Source organism: Hesperophylax consimilis, chromosome 24, assembly GCF_061612785.1.
Source record: "Hesperophylax consimilis isolate HC1 chromosome 24, BYU_Hcon_1.0, whole genome shotgun sequence".
In the NCBI taxonomy this organism is placed as follows: Eukaryota; Metazoa; Arthropoda; class Insecta; order Trichoptera; family Limnephilidae; genus Hesperophylax; species Hesperophylax consimilis.
Window position 1 is genome coordinate 14,376,008 of NC_142859.1, and position 16,812 is coordinate 14,392,819.

At 32.2% G+C, this 16,812-nt stretch overlaps 1 protein-coding gene across 2 annotated transcripts in view; it reads left to right on the forward strand.

Moving 5' to 3' along the window:
• Positions 1-12,606: 12,606 nt before the first annotated feature.
• Positions 12,607-16,812, forward strand: part of LOC149411954 (glucose dehydrogenase [FAD, quinone]-like) — a 91,345-nt gene continuing 87,139 nt past the window's right edge. Inside the window, exons 1-2 of one of the 2 annotated variants that reach the window (XM_089646324.1) lie at positions 12,607-12,642; positions 13,232-14,118. In XM_089646324.1, the coding sequence (XP_089502450.1) occupies positions 13,279-14,118 (840 nt within the window). In that variant the 5' untranslated portion in view covers positions 12,607-12,642; positions 13,232-13,278. Of the gene's footprint in view, positions 12,643-13,133; positions 14,119-16,812 lie in introns of those variants that run through there. The other variant, XM_089646323.1, reaches the window with a different exon arrangement.

Consider the following 16,812-nt stretch of genomic DNA (forward strand, 5'->3'; position numbering starts at 1 on the left):
TTCAGGGTAACCGCTCTTCGTCCCTTTTTTAATAGCCAAGACCCGGTCACTTCAGTGCAATAGGTGATTTATGGCCTCCCTTGCTAACAGGTCCCTATAGTGCTCAAGTTAAATACCCTTACTTCAAAATACAATTGGATTATTTGGTTTACATTAAGGAAATAAGTGTTAATAATTAGATTATAATAGACTTACCGATACATCTTAGTGTCAACAATCCAAATAATTATAAAAAAACAAACACAGTCACATGCAGAAAACTCATGCTGTTAGAAAACCGCACCTTCTACACTAAATGATTTTAGCCGTGTTCGCGTCCCGACGATTAATTCTTGTTGACGCGCTTCCTAGTTTTTTACTAACTCGACTATCTTAAAACGCTGACCGATCCTGATTATTCCTGACCGTCTCCCAGACCTTGAAACTCTGACCCCCTTGACTTTATTTCCCGCCTCCCAACGTTTTCAAACTGACTATCTTGAACCGCTTTTTCTAACCACCGACTATCGACTTCCTTCTTCCGTTCTTCAACGCTGACTCTCTTGAACCGCTTTTTCTAACCACCGACTATCGACTTCCTTCTTCCGTTCTTCAACGCTAACTGTCTCGACCGTCTCCCCGCACTTTCAAATCCAGACTCCCAAAAACTGACTACCCGCCCGCGCTCCTTAACCACGACTATCGACTTGCTTCTTCCGACCTTCAACGCTGACTGCCTTGACCGTCTCCCCGCGCTTTCAAATCCAGACTCCCAAATCACCATATGCGATTTCTAATTTATGTTCTTTTGAATTCTGAATGCTTTTTGTTTTCAAAAGACAGAAATGCACTAAAGGAACACATCAATTATGGCCCTAGAACCTGTCACATTAATTTTAAATCGTCTCAAAACCAATAAATTGTTACTCCTCCAGTGAAATGTCTAACTCTTTGTTCAAAGGATGAAACTTGACTACCCCCAGTCCAGTGGCGTGTTGGCCCACCAGCATTTTAGCTCGGCTTACTATTATTAACCACCATCACGGAGGTCTCTGACGATACAGTCATGTTCCTATTTTTTTTTTTTTTCTCTACCCTAATAAATCTAAACACTTGTTTCTAAAGCAGCTTTAAGGCCAACATCTGGTAAACTCCTACTTCGTGAAATCAACTGAAAAATTCTTTCTAACCATAATAAATCAACAATAACAAAAATTTATCCCAGGGCGAGTCCATCACAGTACCTTTCTCAATCTTTTTCATAACGATTAACGTGATATAAATTAAATTTAAAACTACTTATAATAAAAGTCAATTACAATTCGTGAGCACGTAATTCTTGATTAAAAAATATTACTTTATCTCTCGAAATACTTTCTTCATATTTTATTATTATAACCTTGGAGGGAATACGTAAATTATAATTAAGAACCGTTATTATTCCAAGCGAAATTACTAAGATATTTATTTATTTAACGCCTGTGATGTCTGTATGAATGTGGATGAGTGCAAGCGAGATGGAATGCTTGCAAGATCTTATAAAAGGCGATGCACGTTAGTTGTGTGCCCTCTTTTGTTTTAAGCAGCTCCCCAATAAATATCAGAACAAGATCTCGTATCATTATTGTGTACGACCTCCACCCGCTACAATAATACTCTGCCTCTACACCACATTGGCACGAGCTACATATGGCATACATTACAACGTCTGTATTGTTTTTTACAGATATATCATAAGTTAAATAATAAAAATTACAAACATAATAATGCAGAAATAATATATAAGTATCATTAGGTACAAAAATTCTTTTCTTGTAAATGTTTACAAATGTATATTTAGATTTTTTTCCCGTTAAATACACTTTTACATTTCATATTTAACCGAGCTCTTCATACTCTAAATAATATTTCTCTTAACTCTAACATTGACATTTTTTCGGATTCACCGCCCAAATTCAAACGTGGCATCATGTCAATAATTTAAAGAATTTAATGCGCATACATATAGACACACACACACACAAACACTCATGATACATTACACACACACACACACCTATAAACTACACAAGTCACCTGGTAATTAAGGAATAAACATACCACTTAGCAGACATTACAAGGAAACATATCATAGGTACACTACATGAAGTTTAGTATCTTATTTCTGTATATTGTTTTATCTCTGTAAATCATATACTGTTTGTTTCTATAATATGAAATAAAATAAAAAAATATATTTTTATACTTTATACAATATATTTTCAAACATAAACGAGAAAAAAGACAGAAAAAAATTACTCATCCAGTGTTAAACCATTTCACTACATAAATTAGCTCTATTTGAAGAAAAAAAAACGTGTTTAAGCCAACTTATACTATATGGACTATAGATACTTTTAAAATGTATAATTTAATTTACCTTATCACTGGTTTGGAGAGGTCCTTTGACCTCTCTAACTGGTTTCTCGACCAGGGATATATACTTATGTCTGTCACTCCTAGAAACGTTGATCCCTAGATTCCTACCCAACCCTCATACACTTTTCCTTCCCAGAACTTCCTTTCCTTAAAAAAGACCCTTCACACAGCACCCCAAAATGTGACGTAGGTGTAGGAAATAATATAGAAAAATATAAATCACTTAAACAGAATAAAAACGCTTTTCATTCATCAAAAGCGTTTTTATTCAGACTTTTGCGACATTAATCCGCAACGAGAATATTGAGATGAATAAAAAAGTTACCTGTTAAAGAAGTGTTGTTTTTATTCGCTTGGAGAAAATCGACCAGTAGTTCTTTTTGTTCGAAGGCACTCGCGGTTCATTGAGTGGAAAATTGCATAGAAAAAACGCATTTCATTAAAATAATGACAGACATTTTGGCATTGGACCATTACAGTTTATTATTTTATGACTCTATTGTTGCTATTATGCCACTTTGTTGATATTTCGCTAATGGAGCATAAATTGGGCCGTCAAATGTTTTAAATAATTTAGTTTTGTATTACCGATAAACTACATCAATGCGTTTAAAGAAACAAAATTTTAATTTACAAAGAAATTAATGATATAATCTACCTACGTAATAAGTAAACATAATCATATAATTATGATAACTGATTCAGTGAGAAATGTTGCCTCTCTGCGTGTATTTGCTACGATTGCAATGTTATTAAAATTAAATATATAGAGCAAGTTTCATTACCGTGAATAAAAAGTATGCCAACTTAAAATTAGTGCGAGAAACAACTACACAAAATGGAGCGTGGAGCCTTGTGTTGTATATATTTATTGGGTAAAGAGTTAAATAAATAGGAGACTGAAATTTGATTAAAAACAAATTGGTGTCATCTGCGAAATGTGGGCTTAAATTAAGCAAGGCATTTCTTTCCTCCTTCATTTACGACTGGTTCCTTCTAACCTGAATTAACAAATTCCCTTTTTCTACCCCATCTATAAGAGGAAGCTAAAAGCTAAATACGTATATATTCTTGGTATGCTTTATATCACGAATATAGGTAGGAGGCATTAAAATCGATTGGCAAACTGAGTCTAGCACAAAATTTCAAGCACAAAAGTGGTTTTTATTTATTTTTTAAACTATTTTTACAAAACAATAAATTTAATCATAGGAAACTGTCACAGATAATATTTGCTATGATTTTTTTAGATGTTTTTTTTATGTGTTCATACATGTGAATTGAAAAAATATATTTATAGTAGTTAACATTTATATTTTTTATTGAGGAATTAAGAAATTTATTCGTAATCTCCTTAGAGGAACGATAGGAAAAGCTTCAATTTATCTAAAGCATATTTTTGCCATTCATAATTTAAACCAATTCGTTATAAAGATTAATCGAAAATAATGATTTAGCATTAAGCTTTTCCATTCGGAGTTAGATATTCCTCTGGATTCATACAATACAGCACGTCGCCTTACTACCTAATTGTCGAAACAACCTATTGAACCTATCGAAATATCTATTTTAAAAATAAAAATGATGTACCTAAAACGATAATTATTGACTTTACTGAGAATTAATTAAGCTAATGTAAACTTTACTTTTACGAAAATAGCTTCATCTTAATCTTAATTTTGTGATGTTTCATTGAAATGAAGAAAAAAAACCTCCTCACCTGTAAAATTGGCTAATAGGTCGTTTGCACAAATAAGCACTAAGTCGACAAGGAGTAGACCTCTCGTTGTTCGTTCGTATTACAAAAAAACGGTATTTATTTATTTAAACATTTTAATGTGTTTGCATTACAAAATAACATAGTTAGCAACTGAGAAGTTATAAATCTTTAAAATTTCCATTTCAAAAATGTAGACAGATATTTTCATTAAATTCAAATAAAATTAAATTACTTATGAAAAACATTATTCATTTAATTATTTTCGGGAAATTTACAGTTTACATTTCTTTCAGTTTGAACATAAGTATTATGTAACCAAAATAAAACCAATTGTGGATTTCCTCCTTGTGACTTTACCTCTACTGAGACAGCATTATACAGGAATAAGTTAATTAAATTTGTAAGAATAAAGTATGAATTCAAAAATTTATACAAAACAAAAGATTATATAAAACGAAAAGTAAAACATTTGTCAATACATTTATAGCCATGGAGAGAGGTGGTAGACATAAATCAAATCATAATACAAATATAAACAATAGAGATATAAAATTATTCAGAAACCATCAGAGAAATATTCTTTTATGGACCTCTTGTATTTGGCAAGTTAGAAACTGAAAATATCCACATTGGATAATACGCTATTGTAATTATTGCATAGTCTGTTCAGGCAAGAATTCTGCTTAGAGTTCATTTTGCTTTGACCCACCCTGAACAGGACAGAAGAGCGTGCTAATATCTAAGTCAAATAAAACCAAAACTCCAATCTACCGAACAGGAACTAAGTATTAAGAAATTAATTGATCGCCTATTATAAAACTCGCAATTTCAGTAAATCGCAGAATGCAACGTGGTTTATTTCCAATTCGAAATGCCGCTCAGTAAAAACACGCGTATAAATTAAAATTTTCATCGTGTTATATAAATGAGGTAACAGTTTTATTCGGCTGACAATTAAATCATTTGAATTGTGTTCAAAACTATTACAGAAAGGTCTAACGGCGTTTATTGGAGAAAAAAACATATTTTTTTGATTAATGTCAAATATAATATAGTTATCGAATCAAATTCATAAATGAACAGATTAATTTTAATTTGACATTACTTACACAAGAAGTGCGATGTGGGCGGTTTTCGAGATTCAAATGTCTGGCCAAACAGGCCTTTTATTTCAAAGACAGAACTATATTTCAATATAATTATAAAATTTAATTGAGATGACCAAAAACGGTGTCAGGCAAGCGTAAGAGAGACTGTTCTCATGATAAATGGTCTATAACCAAAAGTTATTGAGTCATTGTTTTACATTCTCTAATCAATTCAAAATCTACATTTTTTATTATTTTTAGGAATCAAGCCGTTGTAAAATATGATATTGAATTGATTTAAAAGTTTATACGCGCTACATTACAAACGTAAACAATAGTTATTTTTCGGAATAACTTTATTGAGTAAAACCTCAAATTGTAACCGAACAGAGCACTGTCCCGGAAAGACAAGGGTCCTGGGTTCGAGTCCCAGATGTGACCGTTTCCTTTTCTGATTTTTCTGTTTCAGATTTTCGTTTAGAAATCACTAATACTGTTTTCAATACATAAATAAACAATAGTTATTATAATCAGAGTGGAAGGTATTTTTGTTTGTATTATAAATACGGTGTTGAGTGCGTAACGCTAACCGGTTTAACCGGAATAACCGTGCTTATGTATCAAAGCTGATAAATTATTTAAAAGTATCTGCCCTGACAAATTTATGATTTTACTTAAATCGATTGGCATTTAAGTTTAAAAAAAATTGCTGTCACAAGATTACTTGAGAACGGGTCGTTTCTACGACTCGTTCCTGTATTCAACAGCTCGGCTGTGGAAAGATTTTCTGACCTCTCCTCTCCTTCTACAAAATAGTAGGTGTCTTCAAATTCCAGATACTTTCCTTCCTTTTCCCTATGACACCCCTACACAGCATTTTCAAAGATTTAATACACCCTGAGGGAAATTATTTTCCTCAAAACATCCTGCGCACAGTTACTATAAAAAAACTGCAATATTCAAAATTGAAAAAATTTATTGAACTAAAATACAGAGTACAAAGGGTATAGCTTATAGGTTACATCCTATTTCTTCCAGCTTACCCAACAAATACACATTATATTACATAACCCAACAATTACATGATAACAAATGTATGTAAATAAAATATTTAAAAAAAAGAGGTATTTAATTTATGTAAGGTATTAATATCAATATAATATCAATCCGTCATGAATCAATTGAATAATAAAATAAAATATTAATAAATAAATAAAAACAAATTTTAATGTTGGTGTTATATTATAGGTACATAATGAAAAAATATATTTCATATTTTGAACACAAAATTTGTTTGCACCAATTTGCCTACGAAAAAGATTAGTTAATGAAAAGAAAGAACCTTTCTTAAAAAGAACCAAAAATCACTAAAATATATTTTTTAAACCCCAATTAAATTCAATCAGCATGATAATAATTGTTAATCAAACACTATAGAATCAATTGCATGCAGTATTAAATTATTAGACTTACAACGGAGGAAATCGACATGATTTTTTATTACTAATCATTATACACGCCACTACAATCTAATCATGCATACGAGCATGTATTCAAGTTCCCACATAAAAATATTAAGTTTGCTGTTATGGAAAAATAATACTGGAATGCTGGCTTCCATCGAAAAACTTTCCCCTTTGTCTAATCTTAATGATCAGTGCTTGAAATGTTTTCGTCTAACGACTTAAAAAAATTGAATTTTCCCACTTTTTTAAAATTAATTAACCTCAGGTCTTTTTGAATCTTTGGTGATGTTTTGAGGGGCCTTTTTAAGGAAAGGAAGGAGGAAAGGTTCTGAGATGGAAAAGGGTATGAAGGGTGGGTAGGAATTTTGGGATCAGCTTGTTCAGGATTAAAGGACATATGAGTCCATCCCTCCCACTGCGATGTAAGCGATGGGTCGAGAGATTCCTATTGGACAGGCCAAAAGGTCTTCTTCAACCAGTCTTTTTTAGATATACCTCACCCCATGAACCCGGATACCCCTACTAACTCACCAAACGCAGTGATCCTCTTTGAACTAGAAACTATGGCATCACCAATTGGGGTATTTCAAGAGGCTGAAGGTAGTGGAGAGGGGAAGGAGGTGGAGCAGAAGAAGGTTGGAAAGTACTTAGTTTCAACCTTTTTTCTTTTTAAATTGTAATAAAAATATGCATCGAATAATATGGGTGAGTCTGGTCTATTTTTTTAACTCCATAACTTTGAGCTGAAAAGTGAGAGTTGTTGATTATAGCGGGATGACGCGGTTATTTGAGATACCTCACGGATCAGAGAAAAGGAATTTGATTCTCATCTCTGCGTAACGAACACCTGTGATTCCCGTTGCAGGTTTGAATGCCCCACCCCAAGTAGAGTAATTACACTATAAAGCGTTCTCACGGCAGCTTATCTTTGGATGATGGTTGTAGTGGGGTCTTCACTATTGTGATTTGCACTATGATACAGTTAGTATCAGATCACAGGCGAGTTAGAACAATAATATCTTTCCGCGAACGACACCTGATAGCCTTGATAACTTGATTTACTAGATCGAATTGTATAGCCGAGCACGACCGATACGGGGCAATAGGTACTTGATGACTTTCCTCCAGCGATCATGTCGGACTATCACATCATGATGAAGTAAGAAGTACTTCAACACTCGTCTGAGAGTGATAAGAACAAAACAAAGCGACTGGAAATGCGGGGAACCAATGGCGTCACGAAAAAATAGCTATATTTCTCCCGAAATTCTAATTTTATGACAGTTAAATGGATTTTTCGGAACTCCATAGCTCATGACGTAAATTGCATTTTAACCTGAAGATTGGTGCATTTACCTATACATTCAAAGCACTAAAAGTTGTGGAACTATAATAACGCTTATGATTATTGAGTTAGCTCGTCAAAAAAAGTTGTCTATTTTTACTTTACTTGGCCTCAAAAGCCGAAACAGCTGTCACATTAAAAACTGTAAAAATAACAGAAATACTTGCAGAACTTAATAATTATTATAACATTATTAAATTTGATTTATTTTAAATTTATTTAAAAAAATTAAATGGAGTTCTACGAATTAAACACCAAAACAATAAATAATTTATTTTTACTGTTGTTATAGATATAAAAAATTACGATTTTTTTTTAAAGTTGAGAATATCCAAGCAAATAAGAAGTAATGTAAATAGCAAAAGTGTGAAAATGTTTTTTTTTTATTTATTTATTGTTGTAAAGCTTAATTTGTAGAACTCCATTTTAATTTTAAGATTTTATTTTATACATTATTAAATATTATTATTTTATCAATAATAAATAAAGAACTCCTTATTTACAAACAAGGTCTGGTGTGTAATTATTTTGATGTTTTTTCCACATTATTAATTTAAAAGTTTTAAAAAATATATATATAACTAACTAACTAACTAACTAACCATCACGCCGTTTCCACGCAGGGGTAGGCAGAGAGGACGGACCGCCAAACAACTCGGTCTTGGCACACACTTCTTGCCTTATTCACATTCATACATCGTCTCATACATACTCTTCTATTATTCTGACTCTTGACATGGCCCGACTCGAGTATCTGATTCACTTGATCGTGCCATGTCTTCCTCGGGCGTCCCCGACTTCCGCTACCATTCACATTTGCATCATATATCCTCCTTAAACTCCTATCTTCGCTCATTCAATCTACATGCCCAAACCATCTAAGCGTCCCTTTCTTAATCTTACTCATTACGCTTACATCAACCTTGCACTCTTTGCGGATCTCCACATTCCTCACACGATCAAACATGGTTTTACCACACATACGCCTCAGAGATCTCATTTCAACAGCATTTAATCTACTTTCATCCTTTCTTTGCCAGTTCCATGCCTCACTTCCATACATCAGGGTAGGTACCAGCACTCCATTGTGGACTGCTAACTTCGCTTCTTTGGACAATTTTTTGTTAGCGCCAACTGCGTTCAGTCCTCCATTAACGGAATTACCTGCATTTACCCTTCTTTCAATATCTCTGTCAGCCTTCCCATCTCTCGTAAACATACTTCCTAAATACACAAACTCATCCACCTGCTCCAAGTATTCCTCATTCACAATTATATTGCACACTGTTTTCGTACTCTCTCTTTCAAACACCATTACTTTAGACTTACTTACATTCATCATTAACTCATTCTTCATGCATACTTCGTTCATCCTAGACACGAGAGACTGTAGATCATCTATGGCAATCAGCACCGCATCATCAGCATACAACAGGTAAATATAATATATATATATTGATACTATTATCTGTATGACTATAAACAGCTAGTTTTCGTTATTTTAAATATATATTTGCGCTATAAGAATAGCAAACATTCAAAAAATGTTCCTTATCACTCATATGTACAACGGTTGTTTACTACTTCGACAACAAACTTCCTCCTGTTTTCAAGGTCAAGTGTGCAAAATTTCATCAACTTCATTATAAAACTCTCGCCACACGACATTCCAGATGTATGACAGACATAGATAGATGTCACACCATTAAATATATAATATTGTATTGTTTTAAGGCCTCATTGATATGATATTTTTGGTACTTTTTAAAGGTTTTTAGTAGAATATTATCACATTGCAGGTCAATAAGTTAGTAGTAACCAATTATGCTCTCTAAATAGTATAAAATAAAGTTGCTATCCACGTCTATCTTTTTGTGCGCTTAGTTCTTCTAAACTAAGCAACGGATTTTTATAGAGTAACGTCGTAACATATATTTTCTGACGCTTACATTGCTAACGCTGGCTAAACCTTATGAGATACATCAAAATAACGTACCTACTACGGAATTGTATATCTTTAAAAAGCCAACAGTATAATATATCTATCGCCTTAGGATAACACCGTCAGCTAGTTAATAATAATTCTCAGATCGACCCGCAAAATACTTGAACTTACTGTTTCAGTATTCCTTGTTTTGTTCTTGTCATGGTATCGTGTTTTCGAATTTACGCTTGGAATGTACCTGGATAATTTGCTTTCCGCCTAGTATTTAGATTTTGCTTGTCACCTTTCACTTTCTACGAAATAACAACACCAATTATAACACATTCAATTTTTTACTAGGATAACTACAAAGTCAGTCGATTTAGGTAATAGCATTGCGTTCCAAAAACAAATTAGAATATTTAACTTGTAAATAGTGTGCAGGCAAAAGCTATAACTTTCTTCAAGATAATAAATAAACAACTTTCAGCAATCGACAGAAAATTTACTTGAAAAATAGTTATTACGTTAACTTTGACTTGCGTGACATCGCTAGTATAGATTTTGTGGATACATAAAAAACTACGAACTTGTTAGTTTGTTACTTCAGCCACCTACAAAGTTATGTGCGTCAAGCTGTAGTTTCGAATGCAGTTGTATCTTGTTATGTTACGTTATACCTTTGGAGGAATAACCACCCAAAACAAATACAAATGGCTAGCAAAATATAATACAATAAAATTATGGCTGTATGATTTAGATGTTGAAACATTTTTCATATTTATTTATTTACGGACAATAGTCCATTAACAATATAATATTTTTACACGAATAGGAAACAGAAATGGCAGTGAAAGGAGAGCATATATAAATAATACTAAAAATATAGTACTATAGAAATCATATGTCTTATACTGATTTATAAATGTGGAAATTCTAACTATACAATTGTAAATGTTATCTAAAATGCCCTGGAAAGAATCTCAGACTTGTGATGTCCCGAAAGAAACCATTAATCTGTTCTGAATGCAATTACTAATGTTATCCAAATTGACCCTTGTAATAAATTATATCTTTGCGATTCTTTCAAGGATAAAGAAACCATCCTGTCACTTCGAATGCAATCAACAATTTTCTCAAAATTTGTTTTGACAGCATCGCCATTCCATTGTAAGAATATTATGTAGGTACTAAATACACAATTTGGCTGTCCTGAAACGGGAATCCTTCCCAGTTTGACAGACAAAGGTTCATTTTGTTTTTTATTGTTTGTAATTTATATATATATTCATTTTGTTTTTTATTGTTTGTAATTTATATATATATATATATATATATATATATATATATATATATATATATATATATATATATATATATATGTATATATATATATATATATTTATAAAAATGATGAGCAATGACAATATACATACAATATAAAAAGTACAGATGGAAGATAATTACAATTGTTACAAGACGATTATAATGCATGAAGAAGGTTCAACGGGCTTTAAAAATTATACATAACGTATCGAATGTCGAAATTCATTTAGGCTTACATCAAAAAATTCAATGCTTTGACTTGACGGTGGGTTGACAAGTCTCGACATTCTGGACAAAGGAGAATCGTAACCATAATTAGTGGAATGTTGATTGAGGAATAGCAGTTCATTATTTCGGAATCTACAGGAAGGAATGTTGAACTGGATAAGTTGCAACAAAGCAGGTGTGTCAGTAATTCTGTTGATAATTTTGAATATGTAATTAGATTCGAGTCTTTTCTACGTTAAAATAAAGAAAAAAAATTTGTTAAATTTCTTCAAATGAGTACTCGCTTCTGTCAATTCCCAACCTCCAAGCAATTCCTCGTAGGAAGCGATGCTGTACAGATTCGATGTGACAAATGTGGATAGCATAGAAAGTAGAGCAAATGACACTAGCATATTCAAGGTAAGGGCGAACCAACGAGCAGTAAAGAGTTTTAAGTTTACTTATATGTAAATTAAGAGGTTATTCTATAAATAAATAAATTAAATTAAATTATAATTACTAATTTAAATTATAAATTATTTGCAAACCTTCATGTTTCATTTTTCCTAAACTTTAACATTAGCTTTTTTTGTATACCTTCTAGTTATTGCATTTTAAAAAATGAGTTAACAAATAAATTTGTTTTCAAATAAATAAATCATAAACCTTTATGTTTCACTTGTTCAAAACAATATTAAATTACTATACCGTACGTTTAAAATTTACATTACAACTTGTTTAATGTTGTATTTTAGCATATTTTTTTTCATAATGTTGTACGTTCCCTTACGTAATATAATATCTTAAATAAAAATAAAAAAAAAATAAAAAAATATTAAAAATGTATATATTTCTTTCAAGTTTATACCTTATTTCTCTGTTAAGTACTAATATTTGCAAACTGGACATCCAAAACAGATAAATTTGTTTTCAATTATTTTTTACTGAAGCCACATTCATTTTGTTCCTAGCCACATCAACCACTGCATCTTCGGTGTACCGCGTAAACGTCACAATATTCCTATACAGCGATACCCATAACCACCGTAGAACGATCAACTCATTGAATTGCCGATAATAATTATTTTATAACGGAGGCTTTGCATCTCATAGACCCGCAGTCTTTCTCTTAGCGTCGTTCTGTCGGTACCGCAGTGTAATTTTATAGTGTAATAAATAATTATATATTTTATAATGCCGCCCCATCATTTACTCTAACAATTAATTTTGTCGTTCAAATTGTGAATTTTTCGGAAAAAATAATTTTTGCTTTTTAAAAAAAAAAATTTAATTTTTTTTTTGAGATTTGGAGAATTCAGCATTTTAGTTATCATTTTTAATGTAACCAAACTTTGAAATGTAGTATAAATTTTAATCCAGTTATTTTCTGGTCATATCAGCGATTACAAATTAATTGCTAAAAAGTATTTATTAATTTTTAATATAACGCCGTGTTGGACAAAATAATCATTGAGCTCGGTGTTTTTTTCTTGAATGTAGTAAAATTATTGTTTTACAAGGCGGATTAAAATAATTAAATTAGAAAATCACACCTTGTTTGTCAGGCAAATTGTAGGATCTGTGATTTGTTTCCGATTTATAATTTTAAAGTTTTTTTTCCTCGCAGGCATATTATGTTTTAAATTAAAAATTAAAATTAACCTTCACTGCTTAAAGAACAAAGTGTATTAAACCCTAGAACGATTCAAACTTCAAGATGTCAATCTTATAACAACACATTTATTTAATATTTCAAAGTGATCAAATTTTAAAAAAGTGTTAAAAATAACAATATATACCCAATCATGACGTCATGGATGCCACCAGATCTGTCGGCCCTTTGCACGGTTCACAGTACTTCTACAGCCTGTAGCCCAGCTTCCTTCATATTTGTTGCTCTTATCACCAGATTATTTGGACAGTCAAAAGACGGAAACAACAAGTCATACCCCGGTCATGGAAACTTTCATCCAAACGACCATGGTCACCCTTTTGGAAGTATCTACCCTAACAGCAATGATTTTGGTTCCCCTCCATACTCTTTCAACGATCCTTCATTAGTTTCAATTCGCCCTTCTGCGAACCCAATAGTATACTATTCTCCTACTCCCTATTACAATGATGCAGATCTTTCACCTACTCCTCAATACTATGCTCCGCCTCCTGCATATTCGTATAATGGACCCCAATCAGACCCAATTATTCCTTCGATTTCTCCGGAGTACAAGTACACAACAACCTATTACGATGATTTTAGTCATCAATCAGATCCTTATAGCAAACCTCCTTCACCTTCTCCAATAACACAAATCTACTCCCGCGACGGTGATGTTAATTTTCCTAATCATGAAAACATAACTTATGATTCTGGATTTACCGACCCGGATTTTCAAGACTTCGAACAGACCAAACAAGCAGTCGTGCGGGGAAATGATGTTCACATTGCTGAATTCGCAAGGAGGTTTGGATTCAACCTCAATACAAATTATGATTTTGAGAAAACTAGACCGAGGAATGTCGAGTCCAGGGGACATCAGAGAAGAACCCGTCAGACCAAGAATGAAGAGTATGACTTCATCATCATTGGAGCGGGATCGGCTGGATGTGTATTGGCTAACAGGCTGACGGAAATCAAGAAATGGAGGGTAAGCAAACTAATTATCTTTTATTAATATGGCAGCACACTTCTTCAAACACAGCATTATTTTTTACAATTTCCAAACTGCTCATGATGCCAGATTCAAAAAGCATAATCTCTTTCTTATCCCTTTCGCTAAAAAAAATTTAAAGAAATTATAGATACTTTGGAAAAAAGTTGAACAATGTGCTCCCACTGACCATTAGACGGACAAGTTATTCTAAACATAAATTAGGCATCAAGTGTCGGATTACTAGACAAGACAGAAAAAACATCAACGATTTTATTAAAACCTGTTCATAAGCATGCATTTCTAATTGTACGATGCTGAATATCATTTATTTTTAATGTAATAGGTATTATGTTGTTATTTTTGTCGTAAACTGATTATGTTATAAACGACGTCTGCTTTTCACAATTACACAACAACACAAGAATTTCGAATTAGGCAGGAATAGTGGATCACAATGTTATTAAGAAAGTTGAATAAATAAAATTTAAACATTAAGTATTTAAACATTATTGAGAGGTTTTGCAAACGCTTTAAAAATTGTGTGTTATGTAGTGAAAATTTGAAACAACGCTTATATGTTTTTTATTTAACACTCTACCAAAAGTTTTGTTTAGAAGAATTGTTAAGTCAAAGATTGAAGGCGACCTACAACAAAGTAGCCACAAATAATCAGGGTTAAAATAAAAAAAATTACGGCCAGTACTCGACGCGTACGGACATAAAAGAAAGAGATAAAAATAAAATTATTCCAAAGAAAATTGACGGCGGTAATGATAAGTTATGCCGAACCTCCATTGTTTCCGTGAGGAAAAACTCGATATTAAACTACTGGTTAAGAAAAACACAAAAAGAAAGAACTCGGATGTATAACTCATTTTCTTTGAACTTTACTATTGCTGGCTTGTGATTTTGTTAGATATAGAAAATGAAAGGTTGTCCTTCTCTCTATAAAAATTACAACGTCTTACCACATGATCTTTGAAATCCTAAATTGTTTTTTGATGATAAGAATTACATTTTTTTGCGCATTTTAGAGTTTAGGGATGTGGAATCTATGTTTACGTCATGCATTAATGAATCATTTTTTTTATAAATATATCTACAATAATCTTAATACAAGAAAAAATTCTTACCAATGATGACATTGTTTTTTCATCAAAAATTTAAATAGATTTGTTTAGCAAAACAGCATCCATCAAAATCTTTCAAAATCGGATGTAGGTAGTGTGTTTATTCAGGTTTGTGTAAAGGGACAGTGTTTGACATCTAACGAAAAATTTGTGAAAATTGTAAAGTATAGTTTGATACATATAATTTTATCTGCGTTCGACGAAAAATAAAAGCAGAGCTAAAATAAATTATTGAATATGCTGGCAAGGGTGATGCCGCCATGCGGGGAGTGGAATCATCTAACTAAACGTCATGACCGAGGTATGTGGAGGATTTTGAGCTATACACATTTCATTTACCAATGTCCAGAATGGCCAGACTTGCAAACACAAAGCAGGACCTTGAATTTTTGTGTAAGTTTGGTGTAAGTCTTAATGATTTTTGTCAGTCTTTTCGCAAGTAATATTTTGTAATGATCTGGCAGAAGTCGTGAAATCCATCAAAACCTTGTTCTTATCTTGACATGACAATATCTTTATTGTTTTTGTACCTTTTTTTGTCAAAGCTGATTTTTTTAAATTATTCTATATTTAACATTTTTCTTCCTATTAACTTCGTGTAATATGTTATGTGTTGTAATTGGACATGGTCTGTTAATAAATAAATAATTTGTTTCGGTGTATGTTTACTGGTATAAACTTATACACCATTCTCATTCAAGCTTAACTGTTAATAATAATAATAATTTTTATTTTAGGATGTGGGGAGGTTAGTGCAATCCCACACGTCCCATATATACACATATACATATTTTTAAACCTGTTCATCCATTCAAGAGTCATTATGTTATCCTGATACTACTTTCTTCACCTATTGGCTCTCTACTTTCAAAACATCTAAGCGTCCCCTTCTAAATATTATTCGTAAGCGCTCGTAGGCCTTGCATTATTTTGTAATCTATTTGATAAACGCCTCGAAGATTTTGCCTGTTCAACAGCATTCTAGAATACAGTATCGTCCTTTCTTTGTCAGTTCTTAACTGCCATATACAAGTGTTTTCTGAACTTCTCTGTAGACTGTTACCCTTGTTTTCACGCGACGTTTTTTCACACGGCTATCAAAATCCTAATCAGACTTCCCATCTCTCGCAAAAATACCTTAAAAAATCAAAAAAATATCCGTCATGGAATGCTTGGAAAATTTCAAGCATTCATTAGTCAAAACTTTGTGACACGGTTTTTTCTTAAATCTACTACACATTGTGTCGTGACTCTAATGAAAAATGTGTAGAATGGCGAGAATTTATTTGTTTGACCACAAAAACACATGGACATTCCTTTGCCGTCAAAGTCGTGACTGCTACCAACAATATCTGCATTGTTACTCTGCATCTATTTAGAATGTTTACTTTTGTAAACCTTTTGATTATAAATCTGCTGTCGATTAAATAAATCGGGTGAGTAACCGATAACTAAACAATATCATGATAAATCCTAGATTACTGCATAAATTAATCTTAATAATAAAAGACAAACACTCTTTGTGTATCATGAAACATAAAAACTTTAGAATCGAACT